The sequence below is a fragment of the Euprymna scolopes genome, chromosome 14, assembly GCF_053919585.1.
Source record: "Euprymna scolopes isolate OS-2025 chromosome 14, ASM5391958v1, whole genome shotgun sequence".
Classification (NCBI taxonomy): Eukaryota; Metazoa; Mollusca; class Cephalopoda; order Sepiida; family Sepiolidae; genus Euprymna; species Euprymna scolopes.
Genome location: NC_136495.1, coordinates 123,516,408 through 123,533,673, shown reverse-complemented (window position 1 = coordinate 123,533,673; position 17,266 = coordinate 123,516,408). Strand labels below are relative to the sequence as shown.

The following is a 17,266-nucleotide window of genomic DNA, read 5'->3' as shown; positions in this document are numbered from 1 at the left end:
ATGCTCTCAAGTAGAAAAAGACGATAGCCATTAATAAAATTTTATTTAATTTTGTGTAAACAGATTAGAAAAATAGCGGGAAGAAGCAGTAAAATGCATGTTTATCTGTTTATCTGATTATCTAATATCTGTGTATCTATCTCTGTATCTGTTTATCTTTCTATGTATCTATGTATCTATGTATTTATCTATCTATATACATATGATAATATAAATATGCTGTGGAGAGTGGAGAAGGGCCTTGTGGAGAGGTGTGGGCAGGTTTGAGGCTGACCGAACCCAGCATGAACGACTGAAGCATGATATTCGGAAAGGGCACGTGCAAGAGGCAGTTGATGCGCGAGGGTGGCATATTGGTATGGAATATGAGGCGTGCGGGAGACTATGTCTGAGCAGAGTTGGGTTTATAAGCCACCAGACTGCTCATCAGCGCAATGGGCCACAAAACCATCCTATTTTCCAGAATTAACTTGTGGCAACTGCGGCAGACGTGCAAGACTGTAGACGGTTTGAGACAGTCTATAGATGTTCATAGAAGTGACCGTCCAGCTGTTGCGCGCTTATCTCTGCACCACGTGTGTCAAAGAATGCCTGAGTTTGGCTGGGCTTAAAAGCCACTTTCGTGCGGCTTACCGTTAAGCTGTATGCGTGCCTTAATTTTCTAACGCTATAATAAAAATGGCAATATTCAAGAACGAATTTGCAGCCATTATATATATATATATATGTGTGTGTGTATGTGTGTGTGTGTGTGATAATATAAATATCTATCTATATTAAGTCTGGAAGATTGGAATCGCCATGTTTTGTACAGGGTTTTCAAACGTTGTCAAACTCTGTGACTTGGTCAGTTTGCACCGAAAGGTATTCAAACAGCAGACCGAACGTGACATGTCATATGTCACGTGTTACGATTTGCGGAAGCATCGTTGAGTTGGATTGGAGACGCGAAAGGGACAGATGAGCTAGAATGGGTGTCCCCATGAAGGGGAAAGAAGTCTTAGAATAGAAACGTTTAACGACCCTTAGCGAGGATCGGCGATCATTCTTCTGTTATAACGAATACCTGAGAATGAAATAAATACATAAAATTTCTTATTGTCCTGGCTTCTGTTTTTAGTGTTCCTTCTAACAAAATCTAGCTCTTCCAAGAACAGTTGACGAACGTCTTATAAGAAATAATACAGAAATGTTATGTCGTCAATGTGCATGTTATATGTTTTAACACTCACGCATCTTCATCTGGACGAGTAACGGGCTATAAAATATATATTAAGGACCTAAGGACAAGAGTCTATTACACAACGTACATCCATACATACGCTATGTTTATAAGAACACACAGACATTTAGTAGTGCCACGTGTACATATGCCACACACCACAATTTAACTATATACACATATATAGAACCTCTCTTCGACGCAAATACGTCAGAAACTCAAAGACGTATAAACACGTATAAACACACAAACGATTCAATATATAAACACGTACGTTTATTTAGTACTGTGCATGCATGGTATTATATAAATATCCCATAACGTAACATACGAATATAAACATTTTCTTTGTCAAAATTTGCTTTTAATCCATTATATCCAAAAATGTCCAAAGTAAATATCAAGCCGGTCATTAGTTATCTTATCGCTCACTATATATACATCAGTGAAAAAATAGCTTCACATTCTATTTATTACATCAGTAAACTAATCAACCAACACGGTATCTATTCGCATATATATGGTTTATACCTGGCCCTATTGCCATATATGTCGAGTTCTGTCTTAATATGGTAATGACTGGATAATTGTATATTATCCTATAGTATTTTGGACTTTGTAAATGATTATTCGTTAATAAGAATATTTTAATATGCTTTCAAAGCACCAGTAATCCAATTAATCTAAGTCCTAAATAACTTTGTTTCTTTTTAGTCTGTTATTGCTGTCCGTATCTTCCAATACACTTAGATTCAATATCCGGCATAATTAAAGTAAAAGTATTCAGAAAGGTTTTATATAATGGATCGACAAGTGGCGGTCCTTCAACTCTAAAGGGCTATTGCTTACACCTGTATGCAAGAAATAAAGAAATATCAACTACTTATTAAACGTTTGACAATATATTTATAAACTACGAGGCGTCAAGTATAAACTATGAATATTGCTATGCGATTAAAAATGAACATTTTCAAGAGAACGAAAATACGTGCCCATAGTTCTTACACCCGCTTAAAAGTAAAAAGAAACCGATTAATTTCTGCGAACTTTCTTGTCAGGGTGTCTATGAATCGCGAGTATCACTTTTAATACACTTGCAATAGCTTCGTGTCTCTCTAACTATTATGAAATCAAATACATTTGGCAAAACTAGCGAAGAGCAACAAATCGTGTAAATATGGAAGTTATCAAATACATTTGGCAAAACTAGCGAAGAGGAACAAATCGTGTAAATATGGAAGTTATTCTCTGGCATATATAGCCTCTACCATCGAGAGGCAAGGCCTATTGACTGAAAATCATGTCATGCATACAGTCCGAAAACAAAACGATTTTTTGTTTCTTCTATGTCCAAAATGAAAAGGTTTTAACTTGTTTCTGCACATATGGCTCAACACACCTGAATTAGTAAAACCAACTGAATACATTTTAAGCCAATCAAACGCAGTTCTTTGAATGTATCAAATTTGCAGGGGGTTTTCTACACCTTGAATGCATACAAAAACATTTCTCTATCACAGAAAAGTTTGGCTCCAAAGTCCACAAGAGAGTTAAATCCGCTTTACGCCAGTTTCCCTCGAATTTCTGTCAGGCGATAAAAAAAAAAACTTAAATAATGCATTTCCTAACTAACGCACACCCACAGTCATAAGATGGAGGTCTGAACAGAGCTGAAAGGGGGGAAACAGACCAAATACCAAGGTCTCGTGTATGATATAAAAGAAACTGGAATCTTAGGGATATATCCGTTATACCAGTTATTATAGAGGCCACAGGGCTTCTGAAGAAGAACCTTAAGTCCTAACTAACTAATATTTCTGGTGAACCAAGTGCAAAAGAGATCCACACAATTGCACTTCAGGGAACAACGAGAATACCAAAAAGAGCTCTCGGTTGGTTTCAATAAAAAGCAGGGCAATATTGGCAGCGGATTTGGCTGTCCCATACCCTGCATTACAATCTTAAAAGGAAGATTTTTTTAAAGCATACGCACGCTGGCACTAACGTACAAATATATACACAACACATTAACTTTTTGACATGTTCTTTGCTCATGAAAATCAAATATAGAAACGCATTTAACATTTCTCACTGAACATTTTTACAATAGGAACTGAATATTATTTTTATTAGAAACTTTTAATCGAATATGTTTATCTAATTGAGCGAAGACATTTTTGATTACTATATTTTAGACCCTTACATTATCGACTGAGACTTTCATGATATCTCAACTAATGGATCCCTCTTTTTAACATATGTAAACTTTAATTTCAAACTTATATAAATTATCTCTTTTGTGAATGTATGCTTTTCAACTCATTATTTTTGTGTTAAAATATTTGTTATCGCTCTCCCTTACATTTAAACATTATCTATAACTGCTTTGTTTTTAAAAACGTTTCTCTAAAACTAGCTCTCCCCAAATGTCTCCCTTCCAAACAAGAACCCTCCAAAGAACCCCAAAAATGATTGCACAAGGTAACTTTAAACCTGGATATAATAAACTCCGCCACCACTTCTTCTAACAGATTATTCCAGACACAGAAACATAAATGGAATGCTCTGCATGTCTTTTATTAAGCCACTATTACACATGCCTGTGTAGATTACAACTTATCCCTAAAGTGAAAAGATCGTAAATATATAATTAACTAGCCTGATTGTCAGGCGTTGTCCGAGTGTTTGGAGGGGTGTGTTGAGCAAAAGAAAGTGCTAGTGTGTATGGAGAAAAATGTGTTAGTAGGCAGGCAGGCAGGCTCAACGCCGCACCGCGACAGAGGAAAAGAACGAGAAAAAAAAACGTGACTTTTTGCCGTTACGACTATCGCCAAACCGGAAGTGGCGTTGGTTTAAATTAACGCTAGTCAATCGAAGACTTTCGAAAATATCGGCGAAAAAAAGCAACCTCCCCCCGTAGAAGAGTGCCCAGTTGAAGGTGAAGGAATTTATGTTTTTAGCCTTTTTCTCGATATTTGCTGTCTGAAAGGCCGAGCTTCAGCACGATACGGATTTCGTTGAAGGTTTTAGGCATACATACATGCATACATACATACATACATACATACATACATTAACACAGACAAGTTAGACTTATATTATAGATTATTGAAACACATTTTCCCTAATCTGAAATGTGACCTACTTTTTAAAATATGATATAGTTTTAATAAGTCCCCATATTATTTTACAAAAAAAAACAACATTTTTTAAAGACTTATTTATCTTATTTTTTTAAGTTAACATACAAACCTTTGCAGCCTCCATTTATTAAAGTCAAATCATCAATAGCGATGTCACCTAAAGTACCGTGGCCTTTTATCCCCTCAATAGAGACCTGATTAAAAAAAATAAAAAAATATTACAATGATTAATGTTTATAACTAAATAAATTAACTAAAATAGAAAGATTATTATATGAATTAGCTTGTCCAGAAAGTTCTTGTTGATTTTTAAGAGTTAATTTTTGGGTATGATAGAACATGTGATGTCAGCGTTCTGGCATTATGGGTAAGGTTCTTGATATTATTCGGTCATTGTCCTCGAAGCTTGTGATGGACTCTGAATCATGTCTCCTCACTATTTCTTGCTCTTTACTTATCAATGTTAATATTTCCTCAGGACTCTATTTCAGGAAGCATATTTTTTTTTTATTAATATCAACAATCTTATAGAGAATAATATTCCGAAAATGAACACCTAAGCTGATTATACCATTATCTATTTCTACAGTTGCCACTGACCTATCTTTTTTCTGATCAGTTTAAATATATAACGAATCAAGAGGTTGACCTGGATTCATTTGTGGATTGGTGTACGAACTGGCTTATCTCGTTAATCCTGCTCAGCTCGTGTGGTATTTGTCTGGGATTACAATGGATGGCAATGCTCTTTAAGAGAAACTTTTGTATTTCTCATCAATTCTTTCTTGGGGTTACTATTTTTTGATCCACTGCTTCTCGTAATGCCGATTCCTTTATCGCTCTAAACTTCCTCTTACAACTCAGTCTATAGACTATCCATGAAGTAGGGTTCCTTCAGTCTTTGACAGACTATGGATACCCACGAAGTGATGGCTGCGCGTGAAATTTTTGTGGCAGCAGGTGCGCAATATCCATCCACCTCTTTACTGAGTCGACATTGTTAAATACCAGTGGTAATTGAAGTGTATGTACAGGGCGACTGGAAACAAATACACGGAGAGCACTTACAGCGCTAGAATTCTCAAATAGTCAGCCATATGGTACTAACCAGGCTCAAAGTTGCTAAACTTCGGTGATCTGACGAGAACCGGTGGGTCAAGGCGATTATGTTGTGAAGTATCTATGAAGGACTGTTGTCATATTTGGACTGATGAATCCCATATGGGTGTTCTTGATAATGTGCAAAAACGCATCTGCATTATGAGTAGCCACAACATTTCCTCTTCTATGCAACCCCTCTCTCTTTCAGACGTCGAATTACTAGGCTGTCTCTTTTATGAGTGCTAATATGACATTGTTATGTTGTGACTATTTTGGCTGTGATCATAGCGTAGTATCTGTGTTAACTGTGACAGGCAGAGCCAAGGGTCAAAACATTATTATTATTATTATTATTATTATTATTATTATTATTATTAATAATAATAATAATAATAATAATAATAATAATAATAATAATAATAATAATAATAATAATAATAATAATTGATTTGAGCGACGGCAGGTCGCTGGATCGATTATTATGATTAAAAAAATAAACAATTAAATTGGGAAAAGTGATTGATAGCAAATAATAATATCGCTACAAAGGAATGTTAAAATAGAAAATAGATGTAAACATCATTTTTGGTTTGCATAAACAAATAACTAGATTGGGATTACATCCGCTGTTGGTCTAAGACACGTAATGAGATGTAGATTTGGGGAGATTCTAGTCAGTCGTTAGCTCGACTTCAGAGAGAACGGACGTCTCAAGGGAGGGTCTCTCCATGACGCAGGGAGCGGCGTTTCCTCAACAGCCAAAATGAAAAAACGTTGTAATCTTTGAAGATGTCAGCTGAACTCATGAAAATAGATGTTCGTATATAACTCAGGTATATGTTTTGTTATTTAAACCTGTTAAAAAGAACTGTTTGTCTACACCAGTTTCGATACGTCTACATCATACGTTTTCTTGTTAGAACGGTTGCATAAATGTTTAAAATATACGCACTAGACGATCAACTAAATGATACGACATATACACATACACGCATTTACACGTACATTAATATGCAGATAAAATATAAAACCCAACTATTCAACATGTACGTCGTTTTGAAAGATATTCATATACACACACAACGTAACAGCATGTGTTATTCAGAATTGTCTCATCTGTTCCCTGTTTCTCTTGTTTCTACTCGTTTGACCCGGTGGTCTAGTAGTCTTTATCAATTTGCTGTTCTCATACATCATTGTAATACAGTTTCATATTCCATTAGCTAAAATAAAGGCAAAATAGAACAGCTCAACCATACTAATCTATATGTAAACTACGGCCAATATAGAATATAAAATTCCATGTTAACTTCATAACTACTGTTAAATTAATGAAAGTCATTTCTACATCCAACAACTAATTAACAGCAATATTTATTCGATTAATATTTAGCATCTTATATTTTGTAATCCTCTACTTTGCACCATTGAAATCATGCAACTGTTTCCATGATTATAAACCGCTTCTGGGGCACATATTATTGCCAATACTATAAGTAAAAGGTAGTATACTATTCTGTTAATTACCTTAAAGGTTGATGTAGCGTTGAATTCTATTTTTGCCACATTCCACGCCGGTCCTTGTGTTCCGGATTTTGTCCAGACTGGATCTGTGTCGCCAATCTCCGTGTTGATGAAAATGTTAAGTTGGCCAACGCTCGAACCGCGCATGCTGTACCAGAATTGCATGCATTTGATGCCGGGAGTTGCACCGCTTGCGATGTAACTTAAGGTAGCTTTTCCTAATGAACTCCTGCCGTCTGCTTCCAAATACATATAATAACCACCTGAAATAGAAAAGCAGCAATCCAAGAGTGAAAGTAAAATAGTGCAACACAAACGGTAAAAAATAAAACGAATGAAAATAAGAAAATGTCACATTTAATTCCTAAATATTTCGAAAAACATAACAAACTAAAACTATATGAAAATCTTAGTAGGGCGAGCAATTCATTTCGTAAAAACTATTATATATATATATATATATATATATATATATATATATATATATATATATATGTATGTATGTATATATACGCGTTTTATTTTTATTACCGTATCTTTCTGTTAAGTTACATTATTGTTTCAGCTACCCGGCCGTTATTTGGCCGTCTGTAGCTTCCTCAGACTTATATATATATATATATATATATATATATATATATATATATATATATACATATGTATGTATAGTAAGCTTTGTAGTAAGTGAGCAATGTGTTTTATATTTTGTGTAGCATAATTGCCATATATATTTACATACCTACTACCTAGCTCTACCCATATATATATATATATATATATATATATATATATATATATAACTTTTTAATCAATATAATGGGTCCAATATAATATAGTAATAAATACGAAATCTACATCAATAAAAAATATCATATTTAAGCGTATTTTACGACCGGAAAATGTCAGGCGGCCTGCTTATATATATATATATATATATATATATATATATATACCCCCCGTGCCAGAATTATATGCAAATCGATATTTTTGTTCTAAATCCGATAGTTTCTAATGAAAGTTCGTGAAACTTCGCACATTATATGGCAACACTAACGCATGCGCAGATATAAAAGTTTAAGCTGATCTGCGCAATAGCGATCAAACGGCAGCCATTTTAGTGACTTGCACTTTTTTTTCAGCGCGCCAACTTTATATGCAAGATGGGACGTAAGGTGATTTAAGTCAAGCTTAGAAGTTTAAAATTGTTCAAAGGCTCCATAATAAGATTTCCACCTTAGAAATTGCCAATGGATTACACCGTGATCATCGTACAATAGAAAATAGTATACTAACCCTCAACTTTTTAACGGACGTTCTGACGTAGGGAAAATTCGTAAGAAATCATATCTGTCACGTCGAACAATGAGCAAGATCAAGAGAGAAGTTCGCCGTAACCCACTTGAAACTAGCAAACAAGTTTTTAGAAAAGCTGGTGTTCCTGATGTGCCCAAATAAACTAGGTGCTGTATCATGAGGACGATTGGAAAATTTGTAAAGCCCTCAATAGAAGGATATCCACAACGAAAAGAAGATAGAGTGGGCAAGAGATCACATGAGGGTGAATTTTAAAACTGTTTTGTTCACTGATGAGTGTCGAGCGACCCTTGATGGATTCGATGGGTGGATGGGAGGATAGTACCATAACGAGTGTCTACGTCTCCAAAAGAATCAGTCGTTAACAAGGAGGTGGTGGTGTGATATTCTGGGCTGCAATTATTGGCAATGATTTGGTATGACTATTCAGACTCGCAGATAGAGTGAAAATATCCGCCAAACTCTTCATTGATTTCATGAAGGAACACTTGGAACCCTGGCACAGAAAGAAGAATTTAACATTCCGGAAACAGATGGTATTCATGCATTATAATGCACAGTCTCATTCTGCAAGGATAGTCACTGAATATTTGGAGAGAGTTTTTGCCAGACATGAGAAAAATGCCATGGGCAGCCCGTTCTCCAGATTTAAATCCCATCGAAAATTTGTGGATCAGCTTGAAACAAAATATTTACTCCGGAGGAAGGCAGTACAACTTCAAGGATGGCCCCTGGAATTCTATTCCAACTGCTACCAAATACATTTCCTCAAATGAAATCGAAAGTTTGACATCTTCAATGGACCAAAGGCTTTTTGCTCTTGTAAATAAAATAGCAATTATATAAGAATTGATTGTACTATGAAACCATATTGAAGTTGTTTGTTCTTTATTATTGTTGTTGTTCTCCATTTACAAATTCCTTGTTTCGATGATCTTTTAGCAGTTTACCATATTTTAGCATTTGTTTGCATATAAAGTTGGCACGTTGAAAGTTTTATATCTGCGCTTGTGTTATGGTTGCTATATAACCTGCAAATTTCACAAATGTTCATTGAAAACTATCGGAGTTAGAACAAAAATGTCGATTTGCATATAATTCTGGCACGGGGTATATATATATATATATATATATATATATATATATATATATATATATATATATATATATATGTTTGTTTTGGTTTTAGCGATCTGTTTTGAATGAATTCATTTATTTACGAAAGCGCATTTCTATCTAAATGCGAGCTGGGAATAATTTTCCCTTTAACCAATGAGGTATCACCACATGGAGAACGGTATATATATATATATATTATTTTTAAAAATGTAATTATCCACTGACACGTGTTTCGTCGTCTACGATTCATCAGAGTGGCTGAATATAGCGAAATTCGATATATATATATATATATATATATATATATATATATATATATATATATATATACTGGCAGGTCGCTATATATGTATATAAATACTGATAACAATATACATTATCTATCTCTGCCACAAACCTAGCATAGATACAATACGATGCTTACCAACTGACTTTTCGATGGTCGTTTTAAAGTATAACTAAAGACTTTTTGACTAAGTTTCTAAAATAAACAAACACTATCCAAATTCCACCATTACCAATTATTACGGTGTGGTCTCGCCGGTCATCTGATACTCATTAACCCCCATCGTCAATTGGACTTTGGCATGGGGAAGCCATAACTGTCCCCTTAGTAAAAAAAATAACGTACGCCCAGTTGTATGATCTCCTTGGGGTCCGGTCTCTTTGGACGGTGTGTAGCCACGATTTCTTGTCCAATCGAAATTATCAGCGGTGCTTTGAAACCAACCGCAAGTTCCATTTTCAAATGTGCAGTTGAACGTGTTATCCCCTGAAAAAATTAATAATAATAATAATAATAATAATAATAATAATATGATGATGATGATGATGATGATGATGATGATAATAAGAAACGTAAAAAAATAAACCAATGAAGTAGACATGTCAGAATGATGAGCAAACGTGGAAATACACTGGTGCAGAAAACACATTTAAATGAGCCATATCCAGGAACTACATACCTATAAACTGTTTATCTACAATGTGAAAAATACAAACAACACGACTGAGAAGACAAATTTACCGCTTTCCTTTATAATCACTGCAACTTTCTGAGGAAAACATAAGATGGCCAAATTGAAAAAGACGAACACATGGCCAACTGTACATAGACCAAAACACCCTAAATTTGATAAAAGGTAAAAAAAAACATAGCCATGGCATTGATCGACTACAAGACAGCGTATGACAGGATCCCCCAAGCATGGATGATAGAATGCTTTAGGATGTAAAAAATATCGAATACAAGTTCAGTAATATTGATGACAGAATGAACAACCTAATGTACATGGATGACCTAAAAGTGTTTAAAGAAATAAACAAAAAGGAAGTAGAGATGCTGATAAACACAACCAGAATCTTCAGTTAGGATATCCAAATGGAATTCGGTATGAAAAAGAGCGCACTGTTGATCATAAGAACAGAAAAACTGGAAGCAACGAAAGGTATACAACTACACAATCGGAAATGAGGAAACTAGGTCAACATGATTGCTACAAATATCTGGAAGTTCTGGAAGCAGACACCATAAAAGTAACAGAAATGAAAGAGAAAATTTGGAGAGAAAAGGAAAACAGAAATAAAAACAATAAACTTCTCGAAACTAAACGATATAGTAGAAACCTTATAAAAGGCGTAAACACATGGGATGTGCCATTGGTAAGATATTGCGGATTGTTTATAGGTTGGATCAAAGACTGACTGAAGTATATTAATCAGAGGACCAGGAATCTCATTACTATGCACGATGCATTACACCCAAAGTATGATGCTGACCGATTATATGTGAAAAGAAAAGACGGAAGGAAAAGGACTGGTTTGTATAAAATATTGTATAAATGACAAAAAAAAACATTAGAAAATACATAATGCAGAAGACGAACGAATAAAAAAAATAGGTAAAGTAACAATTGCACGAAGGAGTCATAAGAATGACAAAAGTTGAAACTAACGAAAAACTTGGACATGGCAACAAAAAAGAAGCCTAAAAAAAGAAACTGAATTTAATAACAACTGAACAAAATAACGCGATTAGAACAAATCACATCAAAGCAAGGATCGAAAACACGAGAAACAGCAAATGCTGACCCTTTTGACATAAACAACAATAAATAACACAAAAAACGAATGCCCCAAACAAACAAAAAGAATATAAAAATAGACACGATCAAGTAGGGGAAGGTAGTACACTAGGAATTATGCAGATAACTGAATCTTAAACACGCAAATAAATGGTACAAGCACAAACCGACAACAGTAATTGAAAACGGATATTACAAAATCCTACGGGCATTCATATACAAACAAATAAACGCAAGCAAGAAGACCAAATATCATAATAGTTACCAAGAAAGAAAAGTCCAGTAAGATTGTAGCTTCCTCCTTCTAAAATACTACAGAATAAATATCAAGGAGACAGAGAAACGAAGCAAATACGCGGAGCTGGTAAGAAGGCTAAAAGTGATATGCAGTACAAGGAAAATCAGATAACACCACTCATAGTAGAAGCACTAGGAACAATACCGAATAACTTTGAAATAAGAATTGGATAGATTGGAATCAGAGGAATGGCCGAGAAGATATAGCCAGTTACAATAGTGATAACGGATGAAAATCCCTAATGCACACGGGCTGGACATATAAAAACTGTTACAGATGTAAATCACAAAGAAATCCCACATGGAATTATGAAAACTGAAACTCTATTATTGTTAGTAAATCTGCACCCCCATAAGATTGTCAGAATAAACCGGCTCCACACCAAATAATCGAGGAGTGTTAAGGAGGATGGTAAGACCAAGGTGATAAAGAACTAACCAGACTTCCACTGGATAAAACGAAGAGGACTTGAACCTTCGGGGAGGCTTATTTCCACTGAAATACCAGTAAAGACCCATTGTCACTACCAACGATAAATCAACTGTAAACAGATAATGCGAACGCGAACTAATTTGCAAAGGTTATCGAATGGTGAGTGTTGATTATGTGGGGAGAATTGTTGTCACTCAGACTCTAGAAAACACAATATGTTGTTCTCAAAGACAATTCCTTGATGATAGCCTGTGTGAAAACTCCTTGTGAACAACAACAATAACAAAAACAACAACAACAACAACAATAATAATAATAATAATAATAATATATCTTATAGTGTAGTATATTTCTTCATCTCATGACGATTTTGATAGTACATTCTAGATTAAGCTGCTTGTGAATTCAGAATAAAAACTATATTAACAGGGAATAAATATTTGGAAGCCGTTAGAAATCAATAATTTAAGAGGAATAAAAAGTAGGCTGCTTAAATAAAATGGAGTTGGAACTGTGTATGCTAAAATCATATATAATGTAGGAAAACAACTGCAGAATTTGAGTACATTTGTCTATACGTAAATATTTTCACAGAATCTGCTAATCTGCTATTCCGGCATTCAAGAATTTAAAATGAAACTAAGTACATTTATATCTCGATGAAAACAACGTTTTAGAACGGAAAGTGTTTTTGAGACAATAAACAAGTACAAGATGGCTTGAATAATTTTCTTTGTACAGGTATTTCAAATTGTCATAGACCCTTAAAAAGTTAGTATTTAATTGCTATACATTTATGACATGACTGATTGTTATGATTTCATGGTCAAATGAACAGCTACAGCAGGAATTAGAAAACACCCTAATAAAGCTAGTGAATTTCAAAAATACAATGCGGACGTGAGGACACTTTGGAAGAACGATATGCAATCAAATCCTGTTTAAAATACGGGAAAATGCCACAGAAACAGTGCGAAATGCTTCAGACTGCGTTTGGAACCATCTTGTCTGAACCGAGCCTCAGCTTTTGAGTGACATGAGAAATTCACAAAAAAGGCAAGGAGTCTGTGAATGATGCTGAGAGGTATGGGAGAAGTGGGGAAGTCAGAACACCAAAGTTGATTGGCCAAATAAAGAATTTCATAGAGAAAGATCGTCGTGTGTCTATAGAGATAACAATTGCGCAGTTTGATATCAGTGTAGGAACTATATACATAATTATTCGCGAGGCAATCACGACGCGGAAAGTTTGCACAAAGTTTGTCCTAATTGTGCTCAAAGAAGACTAGAAAAAATATATTGTTCTGGAAGAAGTGAGCTGCTCCTGCAGTTCCTTGTGCTCTGGTGACTTGCGACGAAAGCTGCATCTGCTGCTATGGCTCGGAGAGCAAAAATATAGTTCCCAGCGGATACATGCTGGCTCTCCCAGACCTAAGAAAGCTAGACAGAGCAAATCTACCCAGAAACTTATGATGATTTCTTTTTCGACAACACGGGCATGTTTTACATGGACTGGGTTCTCGCTAGGCAAGCAATTAACAAAGAATAATTTGTTGAGGTTTTAAGAGAAATTACTCATCAAATCGGGTCAGTTACTTTTTCTACTAGGACAATGCACCAGGTCATAACGTCATACTTGTCGCAGATTGTTTGACCAAGATGGGTATCAAAACAGTTGTTTACCCTTGTATAGCCTAGACCTTATTTTCTGTGACGTTTGCTTATTACCTAAGCTCAAGGTCAACCTAAGAGGCTGTGACTTTCGGTATTGAGGAGATGAATAATATAATATAATATAATATAAATATATGAGGGCGTTCCAAAGGTCAAACAATTCATGCCAAACTTTCAATCGAAATATTCCAGCGGATTGACTTTTTGGTCTTGAATATCATTTCGATTATAATATTGTATCTAATTTTCTATTAAACTGGTAACTTGGTGTGCTGTCTGTTCCCTCCGAATAAAAAAAACACACAGAAAAGAATTCAATGGCGGTTTAATACTGACCTGTAATAATAGGAGCTCTTGTCGTCGTTATGATGATCTGAGGCGTTGTCTTTGGAATGTTTACTGTGGCTTTTTTGGGATAAACGCCACATCTATTATCGCCCACAGAAAGGTCATCGATGGCAATATCTCCGTATCGCCCTTCAGCAACTGTAGCTTCAATCACAATCTACAAAACATGAAAGTAATAGAAACAATAGATAAAGTGTCATAGAAAATGTCATGAATTCAAAACGATAGCCTTTTTTTTTTCATTTTCAGACTAGCAGAGCGCCCGGCATTGCCCGGTCGTAAAATAGACTTAAATATCATATTTTGATTAATGCGGATTTCTTATGTTTTATTATATTATATTGGACTCAGTATATAGTAATGATTTAAAAAGTTAAAAAAAAAAAAAATGACCCGTGCGCCAACATCGAGAATCGAAACCAAAACTTTTTAGCTATCGATTTATTTTTGCCTCTGCCGTTAATGTGACATGTTTGCTGCAATGCTAAAAATTAAAACATGAACCAATAACTACTACGTTATGCATGCATATTTGGAATGCGGGCGTTCGACCTTTCACCTGACAAATTTCATTTTTTTTTTAATTTTTACAATTTTGTACAGATTTTCCCGGAGCTAAAACCCAAATATAAAGTTTCTTATAGGTTCAAATACCTTATATATGAAGTTTCATGTCTCTAGAACCAAAACTGACAAAGGAATTTGGTAGGCAAAATTTTTTAACAAATATATATACGCATGCATAAATATATATGGAGGGAGTTTTGTGTTTACTATAAACTTTTTACACCAATATTACGAAATTATAAATCATGTCGAATATCTGCATGGATATAATTATGCTAAATAGTTAACTACAGATGATCATCCCATAAAAAAATAGAAGAAATTAATAGAGAATTAATTAAAATGGGCGCTTAAAAGAATATGCATGTTAGCTTGATCTTTTGCTAGTGAACGCTATTTCACGGCCCATATACAGAGTGCCCCAATAAAATGTATACACCCTTTAAATGACCATGAACCAACATTTATTATAAGAAAGAAAAGTTTCATATATCAAAATACTGTGAACAAATATAGAAACCAGTTAATAATCGAAAGTGTTCAAATTATTCGCCATTGTGGCCCATGAATAGCTGACAACGTTCAAGGATTGAATCAAAAACGTACCTAATTAGTTCAATTCATATGTTGACGCATCTTCTTTCAATGATTGTTTTCAACTCATTCATTGTAGTTCGTTTTGTGGTGTAAAACGTGTGTTTAACATGCACCCACCCCACAGAAAAGAGAAAATCCATGGTTGGTGGGGTCAAATTCGGTGAGCATGGACAGTACTCGATACTTCCTCTTCGTCCTATCTATGTGTTTCGTAGGTGACTATCAAGATATGTTCTTATATTATGATGAGAATTTATGCATGCGCAAAAGTAATATTAATATGTTGACAAGTTAGAATAAACAGTTTGCATTTCAACATGCGACATATTTCTGTACGCGTTATTCATCCATCCAAACAAAGACTTTACTCATTATAAACCATCCTTGCTGTAGGGTTACAATTTCCTGTTTATTTCAGTGTTGTGTGACCAGTAGTTTATGAGTTTAAATATTTTCACACATACAAACATTATTTTGTTTATGTAGAATAGTGTAGGAGAAAGAGATAGACCGTATCGTTTTCTTCTCTTTCTTTTTATCGTTCATTGATATATCTCCTCATTTAAGTTATCACTTGTTTATCTCCCCTTGATCCCTTTTATCCAATGTCTGCTGCTGCCTCCTACAGAAATATTTTATGCTTTTGTACTTTGGAAGTGCCATTCTTTATTCCTAAACATCTCTTGAGAATGTGGCATAGCGTATTCTTGTTGCAATTTACATAATTTAAAGAGTGTATTTCTTTTTTTTACAAAGGCATCACCACATTATCAAGGCCCAGAGGCCACTCAAGGATAAGGGTTAAAGAGTGTACAGTAGAAATTGGTCAATATAGTAATCATTAGTAATGAAAATTTGGTAAATTTGATAACTTATATGGAACGGCTCATCAAGAACTTATTTACTTTAGACTTGAACACAACCATATTGTAGTCAGCCGGAAAGCAAGAAAACGGAAGACAATTCCACAGGCGTGCAGTTCTAAGAAAGAAGCTTTGTTCATGGAATTTATGTTTAGGTTTAGGCACAGACAAAGAGTGGGGGAAATTATTGATAGTGTATACATTTTATTGGGACACCCTGCATAAAAAAGTTGTATTTCCCTTTTAAATGAATAGAAAAAAGGGTTTTATTATAAATATCAATACACAAAAACAACTTCATAGCAGTATAGATTACGAAATAGCACATGAATCTATCACGGACTATCTAATATACCTATTTCCAAATATTTACAAAATAAATTAAATTGTATATCCATATAACTGAACGTACGGGTTGCAGTTTTACTTTAACAAGCATGTATACACATTTAATTGTATGAGCAATTAAGTGGAGGCTTAACCTTTATAATAACTGATAATTATGTCGAAATGAAAAAAATGATGAATAAAAATCAAAATTAATTTGCTAAGTAAAGAAAGGGAGGGTTGTCATCAGAATATTTAATGATAATACAAGAGAAAGAAAAAGAATAATTACGTATGCAAATTAAATCTTACGAGCAAAAAAAGGGGAGGGGCTTTATATAAATAATAATAATATACGATAAGTAAAAAGAAAGAAAAAGAATAATCAAGTACGCAAATAAATTTTATGATCAAAGAAGAGGAGGCATCATCTTGATAATGATGTCAACTGGGGAAAAAAACACATAACAGCAATTCATTATTGGGAACGTGAGAACCGTTTGAACAAATCGAAAACAAATGAAGAAACAAACAAATGACCAAAAAGCTATTTCCCCTAAATGCATGGCTAATCAGAAGTTTCTACCAAAGATCATAGTTGCACCAGACCAGGATGACTGAAGATATCGGTTTCCTGACCTAAAATACACCAA

The 17,266-nt window shown here is 34.5% G+C and overlaps 1 protein-coding gene across 1 annotated transcript in view; it reads right to left on the bottom strand.

Annotated features, from left to right (window-relative positions):
- Positions 1 to 17,266, bottom strand: part of LOC145292799 (MAM and LDL-receptor class A domain-containing protein 1-like) — a 99,535-nt gene that overhangs the window by 30,139 nt on the left and 52,130 nt on the right. The window contains exons 9-12 of the mRNA XM_080138838.1: positions 14,248 to 14,416; positions 9,965 to 10,195; positions 6,994 to 7,253; positions 4,475 to 4,559 (exon numbers count right to left, since the gene is read on the bottom strand). Coding sequence (XP_079994964.1) covers positions 4,475 to 4,559; positions 6,994 to 7,253; positions 9,965 to 10,195; positions 14,248 to 14,416 — 745 coding nt within the window. The remainder of the gene's footprint in view (positions 1 to 4,474; positions 4,560 to 6,993; positions 7,254 to 9,964; positions 10,196 to 14,247; positions 14,417 to 17,266) is intronic.